The sequence below is a fragment of the Lytechinus pictus genome, chromosome 5, assembly GCF_037042905.1.
Source record: "Lytechinus pictus isolate F3 Inbred chromosome 5, Lp3.0, whole genome shotgun sequence".
In the NCBI taxonomy this organism is placed as follows: Eukaryota; Metazoa; Echinodermata; class Echinoidea; order Temnopleuroida; family Toxopneustidae; genus Lytechinus; species Lytechinus pictus.
This window is the reverse complement of record NC_087249.1, coordinates 3,502,658-3,522,345: the sequence shown is the minus strand read 5'-3', so window position 1 is coordinate 3,522,345 and position 19,688 is coordinate 3,502,658. Positions and strand designations below refer to the sequence as shown.

Below are 19,688 nucleotides of genomic sequence, written 5' to 3'. Positions count from 1 at the left end.
GCATAAATATACACTTTTTTAGCCCCCCCCCCACACTATCTTTCTCCCTAAACCATCTTGATTCAGGACTGTTTATTTTCTCTTTATATTTGCAATTTTTGGACCACAACTATCTCCATCGAGTCTAGGACATGTTTAATTCTAGCTTTTAGTTGCATTTTTGTGGGGAGGGGCGGTCCTGGTTTGGAAGTTATGGCCAGCAATTAAGTGCTAGAATTTCATTACAGTAGGCTAATGATATTCCAGTGCTAATGCACTCCAGCTCAATTTAGTTTAGACTAGTCTAAATTACACCATTTTTATGTTATAACATTGAAAAAAAATTGTCAGACCTTGGGTATAGAACAGCCAAATTCTCAAACCATTTCCTTATTTGAAGAAGGAGAGGAAAAGGGAGAGAGGGCAGAGTTATGTGAAAGGAGAGAGGGGGGGGTCTGAGATGGTGGCCTCCATGTAGGCAGGGAGAGTAAATTGTAAGAGGGTTGGAAGGTAGTGAACTGGGAAAACAATGATGGGGAGAAAGGGATAGTAAGATTAGGTACAAGGATCTAGCCAAGACAATTCAGTTGTAAACCAAATCCATAGAGGTAGACAAAAACATCCACCTCTATGAACAAACCCAACACTCGGGGTCTTAGGCTATATGGGGTGCAGATTAAGAATGGTAAATGAGAGAGAGGGGGAGAGGGTGAAGCTTGCAGGACAATGAGGGGATATAGACTTCTGTGGTAGCAAAGAGGATGCATTTTCATTGCCGTAGAGGAATATATTTTCATTTTCATGCCTATCGATACAAGCACTTTATCAAACTCCATCACAGAAACAATTGTCGTCTGTCTGATGGTAATTTCTTAACACTGGAAGCTTGATCAATTGGTCATGACAATCATACCAAAATTACCATGGGCAGGGCCAAGATTTACCAGGTGGCACTATTCTTTTTGTAAATGAAAATAAGATAGAAAAATGAAAAGTAAAAAGGTCCTTAAAATTAGGTCAAATGCCCCTTTTACCCACTCTGGGATCCCCATCTGAAAGCTCATATCATGCACCCCTGCCCATGATTTCCTCTCCTTCCAGTCAGCTCAGGATTTGTACCAGAGGGGACCTCATCATGCAGGCAAATATATGGGGGGCACTACCATAGGCCTACCCAGCATCAAGTATGACAAAGAAGTGAATGGGCCCATGCACAAGCATAATCATAGAGTCACTATATTGTCCTCAGACAAATCGGCCCATGGAATGCTTTGTAAGATCATGCTGGATACGCACCGGGGGGGGGGGCATTTTCTGATTTCTTATGCCCCCCCCCCCCCGCCTAAGAACTATTACCTTCGCTATAAAATACAGCTAATTGAACCAAACCAGACAAGAACCCCACCTGTAAATAACTAGTCTAATGATTCATTAGGCTGAGAATGAAGCCTCCGCCCTTTTACTATAAAAGTTTTAGGGGAGTGGCCGTCGCCCACGACCCGCGCGCCGATATATACCATCAACGCCGCATCTTAACCTCATATTCACAAACTACCGACGTACCGCACCGTGGTACCGTGCCTATCGATCACTTGGTCTACTTAATTCTGCCTGGGAAATATCTGATCATAGATATCAACATATTCTTTCTGACTTGTACGCCTGAATAGATGGTAAATACCCCAACTTTGCATAGATAAAGAGAGGTAAGTTCCACAATCTTTTAAACTTTCATGGGGTTTTCCCCTTTCCGTCAGTTGCATACGTGGCCGTGAAGTTGGTGAACGTTTATTGCAAGATCGGGAGCGGGGTCGGCCGCGGATTCGACGGTCGACGGGGTACTGGTGGGCGCTGGGCAGGGTTCTGGGCGGACAACTCGTGAACCTCGTGTAGCCGCCAATAGCAACTTGATGATTTTTGTAACTATTTGGTATTTTGTGCTGTGACTGATATATCAGCACTCAATGGAAGGATAAAAACAACAACAAGTCATTTTTCCCAACCAAAATTTTGATGAAAGTCAATTGTGAATTGCTACGGTACGGTACATCAGTCATCAGATCAGATCAGCGTCTTGCATTATTTTTTGGTGCAAATTCCTTTGACAAAGAGTTACGATTGATCCAATCAATTGTAGATCTAACTCTATGGAAATCCATCAGTGACATAATTTTTTCTACAGGAAATTTGCCCGTCCTTTGTAAACAAAGAGAAGCTCAGTGAATTTTCAAGAAAACAATGAATGCATAAAATATACATTATTTATAGACAATATTTTGAACAAACATGCATTTTATACTGTAGATGTTGACGTTGCTGGCCATCCATAGTTGCGATTGATTGGATCAATCGCAACTCTTCATAAGACGGGGGGCCCAGATCATGTATGCAGTTATTGTTTATATGCTGTTGCCTGTTGGCAAAAACATTTTAACATTTACCATGTTTACAGTTATTCCTTGCCTGATGGTCTATGTTTTCAATGAATGATTTTGTTTTTTAATTGTAGCTCTCATTCTTTATTTATTAACGTTTTCTGTGCCCTTTTATAGGCACTCTGTGTTCAATGTTTAATTGTGAGAATTCTAATTTTATACTGACCACAAAATTGCAAAGGTCGAAGTGTGCCTCAATATCATTCAATCTACAAGTCTTTATGAATGACACTTCACATGTTATGTACTGTAATCTTTCTCTGCAGGCCTATGAAATGTAATTTCATGGGTAAAAATGTAATTTTTATATGGCTTTCATTTTTGCAGTAAACCACTATGGTAATCAAGAAGATATGTTGTTTGGGGGCAGGGTACGTCGGAGGTCCCACTTGCTCCGTAATTGCACTCAAATGTCCTGAGGTCACAGTCACTGTCGTTGACCTGAGTCAAGCTCGGGTAGATGCATGGAATTCCTCAGACTTCAAGCTGCCTATCTACGAGGTAACACCTTCAAATTTGTTTAATGATTTGTATTTGTTCAGATGATTAGTGGGGTAATGTTTTGTAAAAAAAGAAAAAGGAATGTCATGCAATAATAATGTCTGGATTTGATGTCTCTATACCTGATCAAGGTTTTTTTAGGGGGGGGTTGCAACTAAAATGTTGTTAGCAGTTCCATGTACTGTAGCTTATTATTTCACATTGCCTGTTGGTCACCTGTTTGTTTTTCTCACTATTGCTGTAAATCTAAGTCAGCTTGTACAAGAATTGTGCTCACCCTGTCAGTTGAATAAAATGGTGAATTACATCATGTACATGGAGGCATTTCTTCCATGTGTTACAATGAAATTTACAATTTAAAAGCTTGTGTCTGATTTCTTTATACCTCAGTCAAACTTTCACATGTGGCATGCCAGCATATGTCAGCTTTGCTGAGCAAATAGACACCACTAGTGTACTGTGACATTGAATACTGACATCTTTTGTTGCTAATTTATAGTACTTTATAATTGTACATAGTTTAACTCAAAATTGTGCTGGTACCCTCCATATGACCAGGCTTTCCTTATAGATTTACTGATAGTGTTTGTAAGTTGTAAGTAAAGAGCTGTTTATCATAAGGCCTCAACTGTGTCTACATGTTAAACTTGATATTCAATGTTGGTATCAGACTTCTGATTTGTTTTGTCCTTTTATTTGTACTAATATAATTTGTCTGTTAACTGTGCATATTTGTGTCTTCCCTTAACAATTTTTCATACTTATTGGATAAAAACAAACAGATTTTATTGAAATTTCATATTTCTTTCTTGAGTTTCTTCATATAGTTAGACACGTAGGTATATGTGAAGCAATAAAATCAGTGGGTTGTGTTGCAAGGAGTTGAAGCATTGTGAAAGAGTGTCATGGATATTAATGTAATTTAAGTTTTCTTTGATAAAATCTCTCAAAAATTAATACTGATGTAGATTGCTCAATTCACTCATAATGTTAAAATATTAATGTACATTTACAAGTGTTATCAGTGAAAACATACTTGTAAACCACATACATACATGAAACTACCTTGAGCACAAAAAGGTGGTTTTGTTATGCTTTTTCAATTTTCATTCGGTTTAAACATACAATATCATTGTTGAACCAAGAGATATTGTCATGAAATTGGTATCATTTTAAAGCTAAATATATACTTTATCATGTCTGAAAAAATGAGGACAATATCACATAAATTCGCGACACTGCAATTGATAGAACAAAAAGTGGCAAGGATGGTTGAGGGGGGAGGTAGAGGTACACACAAAGTCTATGGGAAAGTCACATTTCATATGTTAAACATGAATAACTTTGGTATAACATGCAGGGGGTTAGAGACTTAATTTTGGTTTTATTTTAAAGCTTGAAGTGAGTAGTATAATAATCCAACACTCTTACAATTCATTTCAATTAAGTAATTTTAATTTATAGGCCTATATTTTGGGGATGTAACACAGATGGGACAAATTCCATAGGAACATTTTATGACATGATTTTTTGGCTGAATGGAGATGTATTATGAAATTGGTGTCATTTGAAAGCTGAGTATAAGCTGTATTAGGGAAGCATATATGCATATCAATTTGAGTCATTTTTCTTGATAAAATGAATAAAACAAAGGTTGTTGAGGGGTGGTGAAAGCAGTATACATTACATGCAACTCTATGGGGTTGTCGTATCACTGGTATTAAACATGCGTAACTTTGGTTTTCGATATTTGAAATTAACATAAATTTGCATATTAAAATTTCCTTGATGAAATTATTGCATCCCCTTTTATAGTTTGAAAGGGAATTTCTTGAGCAATACAAATCTGATAACTAATTAATGGTATGGGCAAAGAGAAAACAAATATGTCTGTAATAAAGTGAATTGGGGGCCCTAAAAATTTGAACATTTTAATTCATAAAATGTGAGCAGTTCACTGTACCTCATTTTTAATGTCATTTTTGGAATCCTCATGAAATTTCCTTTCAGAAACACAAGTAACATAAATGGGGCGAGTTCAAGATGCATGGCCATGAAGGCAAGATGAATGTAAATAGCCATTAAAAGTATCTTATCTCCTTTCTTTGAATGATAGCCTAGTTTGGAAAAGGTTGTAAGAGAATGCAGGGGAAAAAATCTTTTCTTCTCAACGAACATCGATACTGCAATCCAAGAGGCTGATCTAATATTCATTTCTGTCAACACTCCTACAAAGACATTTGGATTAGGGAAGGTAAGATGATGAAATTTGCTAATAAAGAATTCTCTTAAATCCAAATAAGGACACCAACATGTAGTATAAAGTTCATCTAATGAGGAAAATTATTCTTTGATTTTAATTGGGTGCAGGGGGGGCACATTGTGTTTCCTGGTTTTCTTTCCATCCTCATATTTATGATTGAGTGCTATACAGGATGTACATGTATGTTTCAGGACTATAATACAATAATAGCATGCAATGCCATGACCCAATGCCCCGAATGCTCCAATACGTAAATCCAAAGCTATTGTAAATTGGGAAAACCTGTTCTTTTCACAAGCATTGTACCAAGGAAAGTCTTGTATATATAGAACTGAGAAAAGTCAATATTGACAAAGGGTTGATAAAGGTTTATACATAGCTCTAGAGCATAGCCTCATTTGATTTTTTTAATCTAAACCTGTTATCTTAAGAAGGATGTAAATGTCATGGAAGTAAACTTATAGTAACATCACCTTCATTTGCTTTGATCGTTTAATTACCGGTATTGCTTAGGAAATTGCCTGTACTAGTTTTAGGGTGTGTTTATGCTTCCATTGCGAGGGCAGAATCAGCGTTTTCAAACGTCGATTCAAAACGCCGATCGTAAACGTGGTTCTGGGAGTGCTGTTTACGCTTAACTTTTCAGAGACGAAATCACGATCTCCAGCTGGCTTCGCATCGTAATTTTCGTTGAGCAGGAAAGCGAGGTCAAATTGGGCGCGCCCTTTTTCTAAAGTTTTTTTTTCCGAGTGTTGTTTTGGGGAAGGGACGTCGACTGTTATATAAACATCGAACAATTTCCGATATTTCAGTCATTGCATGGAGCTTCTTGATATAGCCAAATGATTTCCACCATGGTGAGGATAATAGTAAGAAAAAATAAAGAATATTAAGTATACAAAATAATAAAATTTGTTTATGCTACTGGGGCATCAGGCGATGTCTCCTCATTATAACTCATGTTCCAGGTTTTTTGTTTTTTGGTGTAAATCTCTCAACGTTCATTGTGATGACAAACTTGGAAGAGTAATACTAGTAATAGTAACTACACATGCAAAACAAGGGAGATGAGAGGTAATTCCATGGAGGTATTACATGCGACCATGGAGCAACGCGACTGCATGTATTTGCCCGCGGATTTTCATCTCACCGGAAGCATGTACCAAATGACGTCATTTAAACACGTTTACGATCGTGGTTCTGTTTATACTTCCCCAGAAAGCCTGATTCTGGTCAAACGACGTTTACAAACGCACATTTTTGTGAGTTTACGATCGGCGTTTTGAAACAGCGTTTAAATGAAAGTAAGCATGGACGCAACCGTGTTTTGGACTAATCACGTTTGGAAACGCTGATTCTGGCATGAAAAGTGGAAGCATAAACACGGCCTTAGATAATCAGCACTCGTGATGGTTGTTATTTTTAGCCCTTAAAAATGTCATGTTGCCCTCACAAGCCTAAAATCGGAGAGTTGGATCATTCCGACTCATTTGGTTGAGAGTGCATTATGGACAATTCTATCATGAACATCCAGACCCTTGCTTTTAGTGCAGTAGGTACATGTGCATTGAATAACTGTCAGGTTGTAATGTACATGTACATCATTACTGACTGACTGGTGCGTTTTATACTGACAGAAAATAGTCAATTCCCTCATCAAGCTTATTGTTCTACATGAAAGAAAGTTTGATAGCTAGTGCTCAATTTTTTTTTTAAATAAAATTTGTGGAATGTTTGGATGGCATTATATACCACTTAAGGGTATTCAAATATGATTATCTAATGTACAAAATAAAAAGTATGGGTGCTTGCCACTTCACCAAAGATATATTTTAAAGTAGGATAAACTTTATAGTTTAGACAGAATAACAAAATTCTTAACTATAAATGTCAATTACTTGTATACTTCCCAGAAGTCATATTGCTTGAAGTACAATTGGAGTAGGCGATCAGATTTATACTTCATTTAGTCAATATTCATCAAATATACTGTAGCTTTTATACATTGTACATAAAGGTGCAGTATATGTATGAGACAGTATGAGTATTATATTTGCAAGAGCTTTTAAAAAAACTTGAGGTTTGAAAAGCGGAATCAAGCTTTAAATATTTGTACACGAACTTCAACTCACCCACTTATTATTTACATTTCTCAAGTGATTTAGCAACTTTGGGTGTGATTTCTGATCAGGGTTTTATAGAGAAAACTCAAACATATGAACAGCCTTTTTACCAATAATATTAAAAATCATGCTTTTTGTTGCTTATGGAATGTGAAAAGTGTAGGATGTCAAAAAGGTAAATGCTCATAAAAAGAATATTATTTTCCACCATATTTGTAATTTGTATTGAGTGCAGTAAATAATTTGTTTGATGGATAATTTTTGAATTTAGCATCTGAGAACACTTTTGGTTGGGCATAAATTTTACCAATTGATTAGTGTTTTGAGTGTCAGCATTATAAAAGAAAAGAATCAATTGATGTGTATGTCTACAGCAATAATTGGGAGATGCATAAGCTGTGATTTTGGTTTAAGTGCACAATAAAGTTCCTGAATGGATTATTCAGGGTTGCTGTTGCTAAATACAGAGTTTAACCAAACGTTATTTCAAATCAGATGTGACTGTACTTTTCATCAGGACCTTATCTCAAGTATTGAAAGCCAGCAACAACATATATGTAATTCACACATATCATCTAAAGTGTAATATTTAGTAAACATTATGCTGCCTTTGGTAAACAAGAGAACAGTGTCTAGATTAAATTAAAAAATACATGTATTAACTATGGCATTGCTAGCGTGTCATATTTAAGATTGATTTTGTGAACTCTTCCAATTGGGCCTAGAATATAATCTTAATGAAGAATATAGATGGGCCAGCTCTTCACTGCGCATCCTTTTTCTGGAACAAATATCAATAGTAGGCATGGTGCAATGGTTTGAGATTCTGTACGAGACAAAAGGAAGAACCAATGAAGTGTAAGCTGGCGTTAATTATAGAGTGTCTCTCTCTTTCAATGAAGTGCAAAATCTTGCACCATTGCATGAATAGGAATATTTGCTGTTTGTGTTGTACAATGCTGGTAGTTCGGGAAAATGTGAAGAATGATTTTCCCCTTCATGATAATCTATGAAAATCAGGGACAAATTGTTGCAAGCAAAATTCAAAATCCCTTAGAAGCATGCTTAACTGATTCAAGCATGCATCTGTAGCAACAATGTGCATTTAACCAGTGTCACCTGCAACGATGCATTTTGGATTGTACACATATGTGGTTTAATAGTGATATGAATGTTGCATTCTCATTTGCTTGTGTACAACAAGCTTTATTTTGTACTTTAAGGCCAATGTGCAAAATTCAAACTGGTATTCTAATTGTGCTTTCATAGGGTAGAGCAGCAGATCTGAAGTATATTGAGGCAGCAGCACGTCGTATAGCTGAAGTTGCTACCTCTAATAAGATAGTGGTTGAAAAGAGCACTGTCCCTGTCAAAGCTGCTCAAAGTATTCAAAGAATACTCATGGCAAATACCAAACCAGGCTGCAGATTCGAGGTATTCAAACTTACAATTCTTGTTATATTATTTTTCATACAATGTACCATCACTTTATATGTGAGTTGCTTCTAATAGTGATGTTGCTGTTGTCAGGAGAGTTATCTTTCAGCTCAGTTTTGTAGTGTTCTTAGTTGAGTTTTGAACTGTATTATTTTGTTGGTTGTGATAAATTCTATTCACTTAAAAAAAACTGAGAACAAATTTTGCTAATTGTTGCATTAGACCAACATCATATATGTCTGCAAGGAATAATTTTCCTGGTATCCCATCGCAATTTGCTCCACATTTATTAAAGACTGAGCTACATGTACACCAAAAGTCTTATGTGTTGCAGGTTTGTACAATGTACATAGCTAGGAGTCAGGACCACTAGCGTACCTACGGGGGGGGGGGGCAGGGGGGGCACTCTGCCCCCCCTGACGAGTCACAACCCATGCAAAAACGTATCTTTGCCCCCCCTGACGGGCTTGAAAAACCTTTTTTTTTCCCCCCCCCCGACGAGCTTTAAGACATTCAATGCCCCCCTGACGAACTTGAAGACCTTTTTTTTTTTTTTTTTTTTTTTTGCTTGCCAATTTTTTTCTGGTACGAAATCCTTTATTTGTGATCGAAGACCCTTTTTTTTTTTTTTTTTTTTTTTTTTTTTTTTTTTTTGCTTGTCAAATTTTTTCTGGTACGAAATCCTTTATTTGTGATCGAAGATTTTTTTTTTTTTTTTTTTTTTTTTTTTTTTTTTTTTTTGGCTTGCCAATTTTTTTCTGGTACGAAATCCTTTATTTGTGATCGAAGACCTTTTTTGGCGGACGGTTTTGCCCCCCCTGTGAAAAATTCTAGGTACGCCACTGGTCAGGACTGTACATAACTAGTTGAAAGCTTTTCTCTTTTGACCAAAAATGCTAATCAACTTTGGTATAAAGCAAAATTATTCCCTGGTCAATCTTGATTTTTTTTTGTATGTACATGTACATGTATTGGCAAGTTCAGTAAAAACATGAAACAAAATTTCAAAGAAATCTTCAAGTACTATGATTGCACATTGAAAGATGTGTTTTGATTTCCACTTTATTTAAAGCCATACTCGAGAACTCATTGTAAAGAGAGTTTGTGGATAGAGTGCCTTGCAGTTACTCATTTTTGTGTTTTTTATGGATATAGTTTATGAAATATGGACATCGGGGTAATCAAGTATCACTTACAAGTCTAAGGTCACATGATCAAGGTCAAATGTCATTTAGGGTCAATGAACAAAGTATGATATCATTATATGATTTTTTTTTTGTGAATACTTATTTTATAATAGTTTTCAAAGTCAGCACTGCTGCCATATTGAATTGCATATTAAAATGCAGGAGAGACTGCCAGAGGCGTTCCACTTGTATTGGTCAACTTTTCATTTTCTATTTAGGAATGTGACCTTCTGTTAGGATTTGGTTTGTGATCATCATAATTGGCATTTATCTTTAATTTCAGGTCCTTTCAAATCCAGAGTTCCTTGCTGAAGGTTCTGCAATTAAGGATTTGTTGCAACCAGACCGCGTCCTTATTGGAGGAGATACATCTCGCAGTGGACTCAAAGCCATAGATGAACTAGCATCAATCTATGAACATTGGGTATCAAAGGATCGAATCATTAAAACAAACACATGGTCTTCAGAACTCTCAAAATTGGTAAGTTCTGATTTTTATGTAACTACCAATTATGTCGAGCTTATTTCTGATTCTTCAATACATTTGTCTTATGTTGCATGTAATTCATGAAAAGTATGATTGCATACATGTTCTGATTTCAGAAAATTTCAAATGAATGGGATTTTACACAAATTTAAAAAATATGAAAAATTACCCCATTCATTATCATAATTACTCGGCTATCCACACAGCATTTTTCTTTTCCTGTTGACAGGAATTAACTTAAGCTTATTTTCCCCCATTGTTTTTTTTTTCTTAAAATGTTTATTTTAATTGATTCTAGTGAAAATTCAAGTTAAGAGGCCAAATATTTCAATGTTGAATTTGCTCTTGACCTTTTAAGGCTGCCAATGCATTCCTAGCTCAAAGGATTTCAAGTATCAACTCAATAAGTGCAGTCTGTGAAGCAACGGGGGCTGATGTCAGTGAGGTTGCACACGCCATTGGTATGGACTCTAGGTTAGGACCAAAGTTTCTACAAGCAAGTTTAGGTAAGAGAATGAGTTCTTGAAAACATTTAAGTCTCCATTGGACCTTTTGTCATGAAACTCGTTATGAAAGGAGTGTTACAAGGTAATGCTTCTTGCGACTGAAGTATTATTGAAGGATTGGAGAAAATTGTTTGATGAGGGCCCTGATTTGAAGTTGTGTTCTTCATTAGAGAAAAGTATATGATAACTTGATTAAAGTTTAGACAAAATGAAAGGAAGTTATGTGTTGAGAATGGAGAAACATGAGAAATAAGTTACAAAGAAAGACAGAAAAAATATTGATGTTTTAAGTTTAACTTTTGAGTAAACACTATTCATCTTGGTTGCTGTCACAGATGTCAGAGCAAGGACGCAACATTACAAAAGCCATTTCACCGTCTTAGTTTGACATTTCAGGACCAACGTAAATACATAGTTTTTTTATGTGTGATAATCTATTTGATATGTCATCTTGCACTTGAGTATTTTCTCTGAGATTTTGTGCATTTGATAAATTGTTATCAATTTTTATTTCTAGGTTTTGGAGGCAGCTGCTTCCAAAAGGATGTATTAAATCTTGTTTATCTCTGTGAAGCCTGTAATCTACCTGAAGTAGCACTGTACTGGCAACAGGTGAGCAGCTATTAGGAAAATTGTCATTTTACATTATTCCTTAATTTTTTTATGGCTCATCAATATCTTCTTTCGAAATCCAAATCTAGATATAACTTCTGGGTTTTTTTCCATTTCATGATCGAACTACTCGGTGACAGTGTGGAGAAATCGCACGTTCACTAGCATTCGCAATAGGTTTTGCACGCAAGTGGAGCTTGATGTGGGAAAGCCAATCATGTCTCTGGTACCATCATAGATGTCATCAAATTCGAGTCAATTCAGAGACCGATGCGAGGCATATTTCGGAGAGGCATTTTAGCGCTTTTTAATTAGCGATTTCCACCTTATGTATTATTTTTTTTATTTTCAAATGACCTAATGATAATCCCCTCATCACTACCTTTCCATTGATATATAATAAGACCATATTCATAATCAATATATTTCTCCTTTAATATGACTGTACCACAAATAAATTTTGGTATTTATTGTTATTGCAATATATATATTTTTCATATTTCTTTTAGGTTATTGATATGAATGATTTCCAAAGGAGACGTTTCGCCAATAAGATCATCGCTTGTCTGTTCAATACTGTGACAGACAAAAAGATTGCTATCCTAGGGTTTGCCTTCAAGAAAGATACAGGAGATACAAGGTAAGGTTTCAATACTGCAACAGTTTCTCAGATGGAAAACCTGAAAATTCATTCCCAAGATAATCGAGCAGACATTGTTCGATAAGAGCATTATCACTGAACAAAGATAGTGGACTTGTGGCCCCTTTTGGCTTAAGGGCAACAGTAAGTTACCGAATGTGGGAAATATACATTGTATTGTATTCTTTTGAATTGGTAGTAGCTGAAGACTGGCGCTATAATGTAAAACCATGTCACATTAAACCAAGATTGTGTCATTGTTTTTCTTCATCCCAGAGAGTCTTCCAGCATTTACCTCAGTAAATTCCTGATGGATGAGGGTGCCAAACTCAGTATATACGACCCCCAGGTTGAGCATGCTCAGATCATGTGTGAACTGACCAATCCTTGTATATCTGCAGATCCTGAAAGAGGTCAGTAAAATTAAGACGTTAATACCTTATTTGCAAAACTCATAGCCCCCGACTAATCGGGGGCTATGCAACTACATGTATGTCTAGTGTTCAGAGGCAATACAAGGGCGTTCTGTTTGGGGAGGGGCAGGATAACCCACGCAGGATGATTGAACGACATGTATATTTGTTTATAAACAAATAATAGGGTTACTGTTTAGTTAAGCAACATTGACATTTATTTTACACCTTTTCTTCTTTTCTCTTAACCATCCCCCCCTTCACTTCATTACTGTATTTGAAATGTTATAGGGGCAGCCGGGCAGGGACACCATGCTTGCCTCCCATTATACCATCCATATCATCGTTCGGCTGTTAAAACTTTGTTTTTAATGATAAAAAAAGCAGTAGTAAAGCTCAGAAAAAGCTTTACTTTAGAGAGTTGATATAAGTGGAAACCTTCTTTTGTTTAGGAGTTTTCAGAAACAATGTTTTAAAAGCCTAGTGACGATTATTTTGTTATGTATCACTGTGCCAATCATGGTCGTGATTAATAATTCCTTCTTCCATATCCCTCATATATCACAGTTGAAAAGCTTGTCACCATCTGTTCTGACCCCTATGAAGCTGTGAAGGGAGCCCATGCATTAGTTATTTGCACAGAATGGGATGAATTCAAGGTTAGTACCTCTTTGTTATTATTTTTATTTCTAAAAAAAAATGAGGAGGGGAGGGGTTGACTTGAAGTTTAGTTGCAAAGTGCTAGAATTGATGACAGTTAATAATATTTCTGTAGAACGAAACTGCTTTAGTTGAGATCAGGTTACATTTATTACTTTTTTTTAACTTATAAATGAAGTCAATCTGTTTCCAACGAAGTATCAAGGGAGTGTTTAAAGATAATTGTGAGAAATATTCTGTTATGAAGTGAGTAATTGCTTAGGCAGTAGTGAGATAACAAGTGTGGTATGCTATCAATACAGGCTACTCACAAAATAGGGCCAAAATTCATTCAGGTTTAACAATGAATCAAACAGCAAACAACCACTTCTAATGAATACTCTGTAGTCAAGAAGTTTTCAAGAATTCAGTTATGAAATAAATGAATAATTATATTCCCCTTTAATAACCCTATTAGGCTTGGTCTTAATGATTGGTTTGTATAATCAAACAAAACTTATTAAAAAAACTAGATTAACAAATACTTGATGGGATCAGTCAATATTCTTCTCTTGATCAAAAGTTATCCTAACACCATTAACTTTGCAATTTGCCTCCATCAGGATTATGACTACATACGTATCTACAATGACATGCTCAAGCCAGCCTTTGCCTTTGATGGCCGACGCATCCTTGACACTGACCGCCTTGAGAATCTTGGTTTCCATGTTGAGGTCATAGGTCGTAAGAGCTGGAAGAATGGTATTCTACCTGTCACCCCTTAGATGAGGTTGGTATTCCTTTCTCTATCTCTGTGAATATGCAAAGATACTTTGTATTTCTTATCAACAATCAGATGCCAAATAGCACAAACTCATTACAATTTTAATATCCACTTCATTTCTATGGAGTACAATTTTTATCATCATTGGTTGATTAAGATGCAGAATTGTTATATTGCAAAATTATTTTTAGCTGAGTGTGTATTTTTGTATTAGTGTACAATGCAATACAACTCCATTTTATAGTGGTTTCCACATTTATATATTCTTGTGCTAGTACTGTACAAAGCAAAGGCACCAATATGGCTGATAGTGTGTAGAATGCAGACTTGGTTTAAGAACATATTATACTCTGAGGGAAGTTTGTATCTAGGGTTTGATGGTACGATATATTCATAATTTTCTCATACATTTATATTTTACTTTTTAGAGGGGGTGGAAATAGTGATGAATTCAATTTTTTTTGTAATGATTTGAATTGAAGTAATGTATGTATTGCTGCTGAGGCAACAAGACATTGTATAAAAAAATTCAAATAAAAGAAAAAAAGCCTGCGGTTCCCATAACACTATCAAATGGGATAGTTTTCCGTTGACATATTGTATTGGCTTCTTTTTTTTTTAATAGTTGGCTGAGATTTGAACAGACAGAATATACTAGTAGATTATCTTGTCTTTAAATGAAAAGGTATCTTCCACAAAATATACAAGGTCTTGTTTTCCCAGCTCAATGATACAGTATGATATGCTATAAGTGTGCTTTCTGTTAGTTTTTTTAATGTAGATGTTTCCTCTTTAGAAAATCAATGCAAAAACCAAATAAAACATTGTGTATTTGTATTTCATGTGCCTTTATTGTAATTAAATTATGTTAAAATTGAATTATGTAATATATGAAAGATAAAGAATTACATGTGAGAAGAGAATACTTTATATTTATGTATAGTATCAATTTGATTAAGAATGAGATGCTACAATATCAATGTATGTTTCCCAGACAATGACGAGAGAGAGTAATATTTTTATATTAGCTTTTCTACTTTTTACCTTGCACATGTACATATTTGAAAAGGGCTTTGCAATCCAGACCCATAACACAAAACTTCATCATTGATCTAACAATTGATTTTAACTGTAGATTGCTCTTACTCCATACAGTCTAGAATAACACTTTCTGTGATCAGTAGCTATCGTAACTAGGTCCTCTTCATATTTGCCACCTTGACATATGACATACATGCCCTGACGTACATGTAGTAACAGGTACATTTCCAGATTGTATTGAATTGTTATTGAAAGTTGATTGTGTATTATTTATGAATCACTGCTGAGTAATTTTAAAAGTACACGTATATTGTTGATATTCTTTTTTTCTGAATGCAAAACAGGACTCGGACAGAAATTTCGAAGAAAAGAGAGGTGTTTTTTTAGTAGCACTGTGTGGATTTACCGTTCAATGTAATCATTCCACATGATTTTCCACATTGATTTAGGATGACAAAATAAATTTGGGACCAAATGCTGCATTTTCTTTCTTGAAATGCTTAGACAACCAGGTTAAGATCCCATGTACATTCACATGAGGATTTTATATTGATTCCAAACGTTAATATATCTGAATCATTTTATTAGGCCTTTAGAATGGATATGCATCACCTTGAAACTCTCTCTCGTTTTCTTTTCTTGTTTCTTGATATTGTTACTGCTCCAATGCAACTCGTTGCCTTTAGTACCACTTTTCTGATTATATCAACCTCCTGCTTTTATGACACGATATACATACCTAATTTATTCTACATGTACACCTTTTTTCTTGGCTCCTGAAATCAAAGCTTATATTGCGCAGTTTGCTGAGTGCCTGCTGCACGATTGGGAGGTCAAGGGTTCAGTCGCTGGCCGAGTAATACCAAATTATTTTACTTAAAATAGGACCTTATTAATTATTTTTAGGCACTTTGAGAATGGAGAGGGGTAATAACATTATGTCATGCCTGGCCTGCTGGCTGGGAGAACAGTTCATATGAGCTGAAGTTGTTGCCCTGAGTTTTTAATATTTGGTTAATTGCATTGACTAATACTGTATGTGTTAGTCAATCCTTTCTAGCTATCCTAGGTACTGTTAATAATTGTTCCTGTTTAACAGAGTACTTTTCAAACTCTTTGTACTATATGCATTTCATGTTAATGTATCCCTGCTGAAATGGAATAAAATGAAGGTGAATTTTGTTTGTAAATCCATGAGTTTCATTTTCATCACATGCAAAGCCAGAAATTTAATACTATCCTTCATGTTTATTACAATAATAAAAATTAATGATGATGAAAATATTGGATTGAAAATTAAATTTCCAGGGTCTGCTCAGCATTATTATGTAATAACTTTAATTTGCTATGTGTAACACATATGAGATCTCTGAAATTACATAACATTACATGCAACATCCTAAGCACAGTTTTACTTTGAACAGTATTTTTGTATCTGTCTTTCATTACTTCCTATTCAGTTTTATACTTCCAATTGGCTATGTTTAACAGGCTATGTGCAGGTGTATTTACTCAGATATCTTTGCTGATATGTATACATGTAATTTCAAATGGTACACAAATAATTGGGGGATAAATAGAAATCATGTTTAAACAATTTAAAAGATTTGAATAGAACATCACATGATCTAGCTCAAGCCGATGTGTGTTTAAGAGATATTTTCATTATTCATGGTATTTTTATTCATAGCATGAGAAACAGCATAATAACTATTTATACACTGTACCTGTAAGATGCTTGAATATTGCTTTTAACGGCTGAATCTACAAAATATAAAGTAGACTCATTTATTTATATATTATTATTTATTAATCATATAAAGTAGTACTTCTTTTGACACAAAATGTGAATGCATAGTGTACATATTGTATTGCAATTCACAAGTACATTCAGATGCAAAATATATGGGTCCCCTCTCAAATTATTTTGATGACTTCAGAATTATTTTTGATAAAAATGAGTTACATTGTTTGCATTTTTATTTTTTTTTAAGAAATGCTTTGTTGTACATTATGCAATTTTTACTACCGACTGATTATTCTCTCATCAAATCTGATTTCTGCTGACTTGTATAGTAATACTCAATGTTATAATAATGAAGATTTATATAAAGTCATATTTGTACAAATATGATAAATTTCTTTGGTATAAAAAAGAAATTTTAAAGTGTAACATATCCTGCTGAAACATGTGCATGTTTTGAAAACATCATTCATTGAAATTTCATTAGTCTGAGAGGCCAATTATGTCCTAAATTGAATTTGTTGGGGAAATCATTTTCAATTGAATTACATGCACTCTGGGTAGTATTGATAAGAGTAAAATATAAAAAATGAATTTATTAATGAAAAGTTGGCAAGGTTCATCTCACTGCTTTTTCCTGTTGAAAAAGGTGATATTTTCATATTGAGCGCAACTCGTAGATTTTACATGTTTAGACTCTGTGTTGTGGTTAATTATGTATTTCAGTGACTAATTTTAAGAAAGATTATTACATGTCTGGATTAAATTTGTAGTTCTGTGATGCTAGGAAGGAATAGATTGTCAGCGATCCCCCCCCCCCCCCTCCGTTAAAAAAGGGAGAGGGGAACCAAAAGTGATGCAACATGTTTACTCTCTAATGCAGTTTTCATGGCAGCAATTGTACAAGTATCACTGACCCTACAATGGCAAATGGAGGCAACATGTTTTTCCTGTAAAGACAAGTGTAGCATGTATCTTTACCATTCTCCACCACAATGTTGAACGAGAGTGGAGATCGTGCACTTTATGTGGAACTGAGATTGAATTCCAATGACTTGGAGCTTCATAAAGCTGTTCATAAGTTAAGAGTGACTTTAAGTACGACTGGCGATCCTTTCTTTTGGTAAATGATATTCACCATTAAAATGTTCATTGGTGATTTAGCGCGTAAAAAAGGTTCACCCGTCGTTCTTAAAGACTGCTCTTAACTCACAAACAGCTTAATAATTGTTACAAATGCTTAAAAATAAAGTGAATGTATGAAATGGACAGCAATGCAATTGATGTCTTGTGTAATAGGCATGTACCTCTTAAAAGAATGAGAACACACTACAAATGAATATTTACCAAGACTCAGAATTGGTTGATATTATGTAGGTTACTTTTTTCCCTGTTGTCATGTCACAACAAAATTCTTGGCCAGTAAAAACCAATTGCTTTCAGTATTCAGGGTTGTTTTCATTAATTTCAGTATTATACTCCGGCTTTATTTCATACATTCAGACTGTACTGGGATGAAATGAAGAGGAAGAAACTATGGCAGCATGTCCTTTGCATTGATCCCACTTTAGATGATATGTATTTGCTGAAACAGTTTTTATGAATCATCTTTTAAATCAGATTTCATGAATCATGTGCCTTGGTAAATGAATTGTAAATTAATAAATATGAATTCAATCAATGTTCTGTGTTTTTATGTTGATTTCATATTCTTTTTATCAGGTCAGAGGAGGTTTATAACACTCACTTGGTCCCATATTCATAAAGCCTTCATAAGTCTAGTAATCGGGTGTAATTAGGTAATAACTAGACTTATTCACATTTTGTGAATTAAGGGCCATAACAACATGTGAAATTCTGATGATTTTTTTTCTCAATACTAAAATTAAAGTTTATACTGTCCTTTTCTCTCGTTGTTTTAATGCTTAAAAAAGGTTTCACCAAGAGCGGAAGAAAATATTCCTAATCTCAAATGACCTGTCAACTCTAATTAAAAGATGTAGATAAAGAGAATGGAAGTTGCACAATTTTGAAAAAAAAATCACCAAGACATGGTTACATTTATAAGCCCTGTATGTTTAGTTATATACAGCAATATGCACATGCTATTCTCTAATAAAGGAAAACTTTAAACAGGCATTTTATTATCTCAAAAAGTCACCATATCAGCTTTAATGCATTATCTGCATCCTTACGCCATTTACAATCATTTATATGCACAAACACAATTCATACATCATACTTTGTTTTGTTCTCATGAACAGAAAAAATGTACAATTATTAACAGGTACATGTATGTTGCATCAACTGCGATACATAATATGATTAAAGGTCAAGTCCACCCAAACATCAAGGTTAGTCAAATACATTGAGAAAAAATACAACTTAGCACTGAAATTTCAAATAAATTTAATTTATAATTTTTCTTTTGTTCATATTCACAAAATAAGCAAATGAGAAAGCTGATGTCAAACACTCACTTTTGGTGAATATGAAAATAAAGCTCTATATTGACTCATTGTAGATTACAAAACAATTCCACATGTTCACAGAGGAATCGAACCAATGTTTTTCCATTGTAATAAAGAAGAGAAGAATTTCTAGACATCAACAGTTCCTTCCTTTGTAACCACATGAAATGGGCATACAGTAGCATTTTGACATGGCTCCACAGACATATTTGTGTTCTTTCACTACATGAGTCAATGTCTGCCTGGCAACTAATCAAGATTCTAACAAGCAAATATAAAATCATTCCACAGGGACGTAATTTTAGTAACAAATTTGATTTTGCGAAAACATCTCATCAAAACCTTACATTACATGCACAGGTAAATAACTTTACATGATATATTTAAAATCTAACAGGATGTATTTTAGAGACAAAATCTAGCTTG

The 19,688-nt window shown here is 34.8% G+C and overlaps 1 protein-coding gene across 1 annotated transcript; it reads left to right on the top strand.

The window, feature by feature from the left end:
* The first annotated feature begins 1,432 nt into the window (after positions 1 to 1,432).
* Positions 1,433 to 18,472, top strand: LOC129262564 (UDP-glucose 6-dehydrogenase-like). The gene is made up of 11 exons (XM_054900695.2): positions 1,433 to 1,685; positions 2,742 to 2,915; positions 5,032 to 5,169; positions 8,571 to 8,735; positions 10,209 to 10,406; positions 10,771 to 10,918; positions 11,436 to 11,530; positions 12,040 to 12,170; positions 12,447 to 12,583; positions 13,151 to 13,242; positions 13,846 to 18,472. The coding sequence occupies exons 2-11, from the start codon at positions 2,751 to 2,753 to the stop codon at positions 14,005 to 14,007; spliced, it is 1,431 nt and encodes a 476-aa protein (XP_054756670.2). The 5' UTR covers positions 1,433 to 1,685; positions 2,742 to 2,750; the 3' UTR covers positions 14,008 to 18,472.
* Positions 18,473 to 19,688: the final 1,216 nt, after the last annotated feature.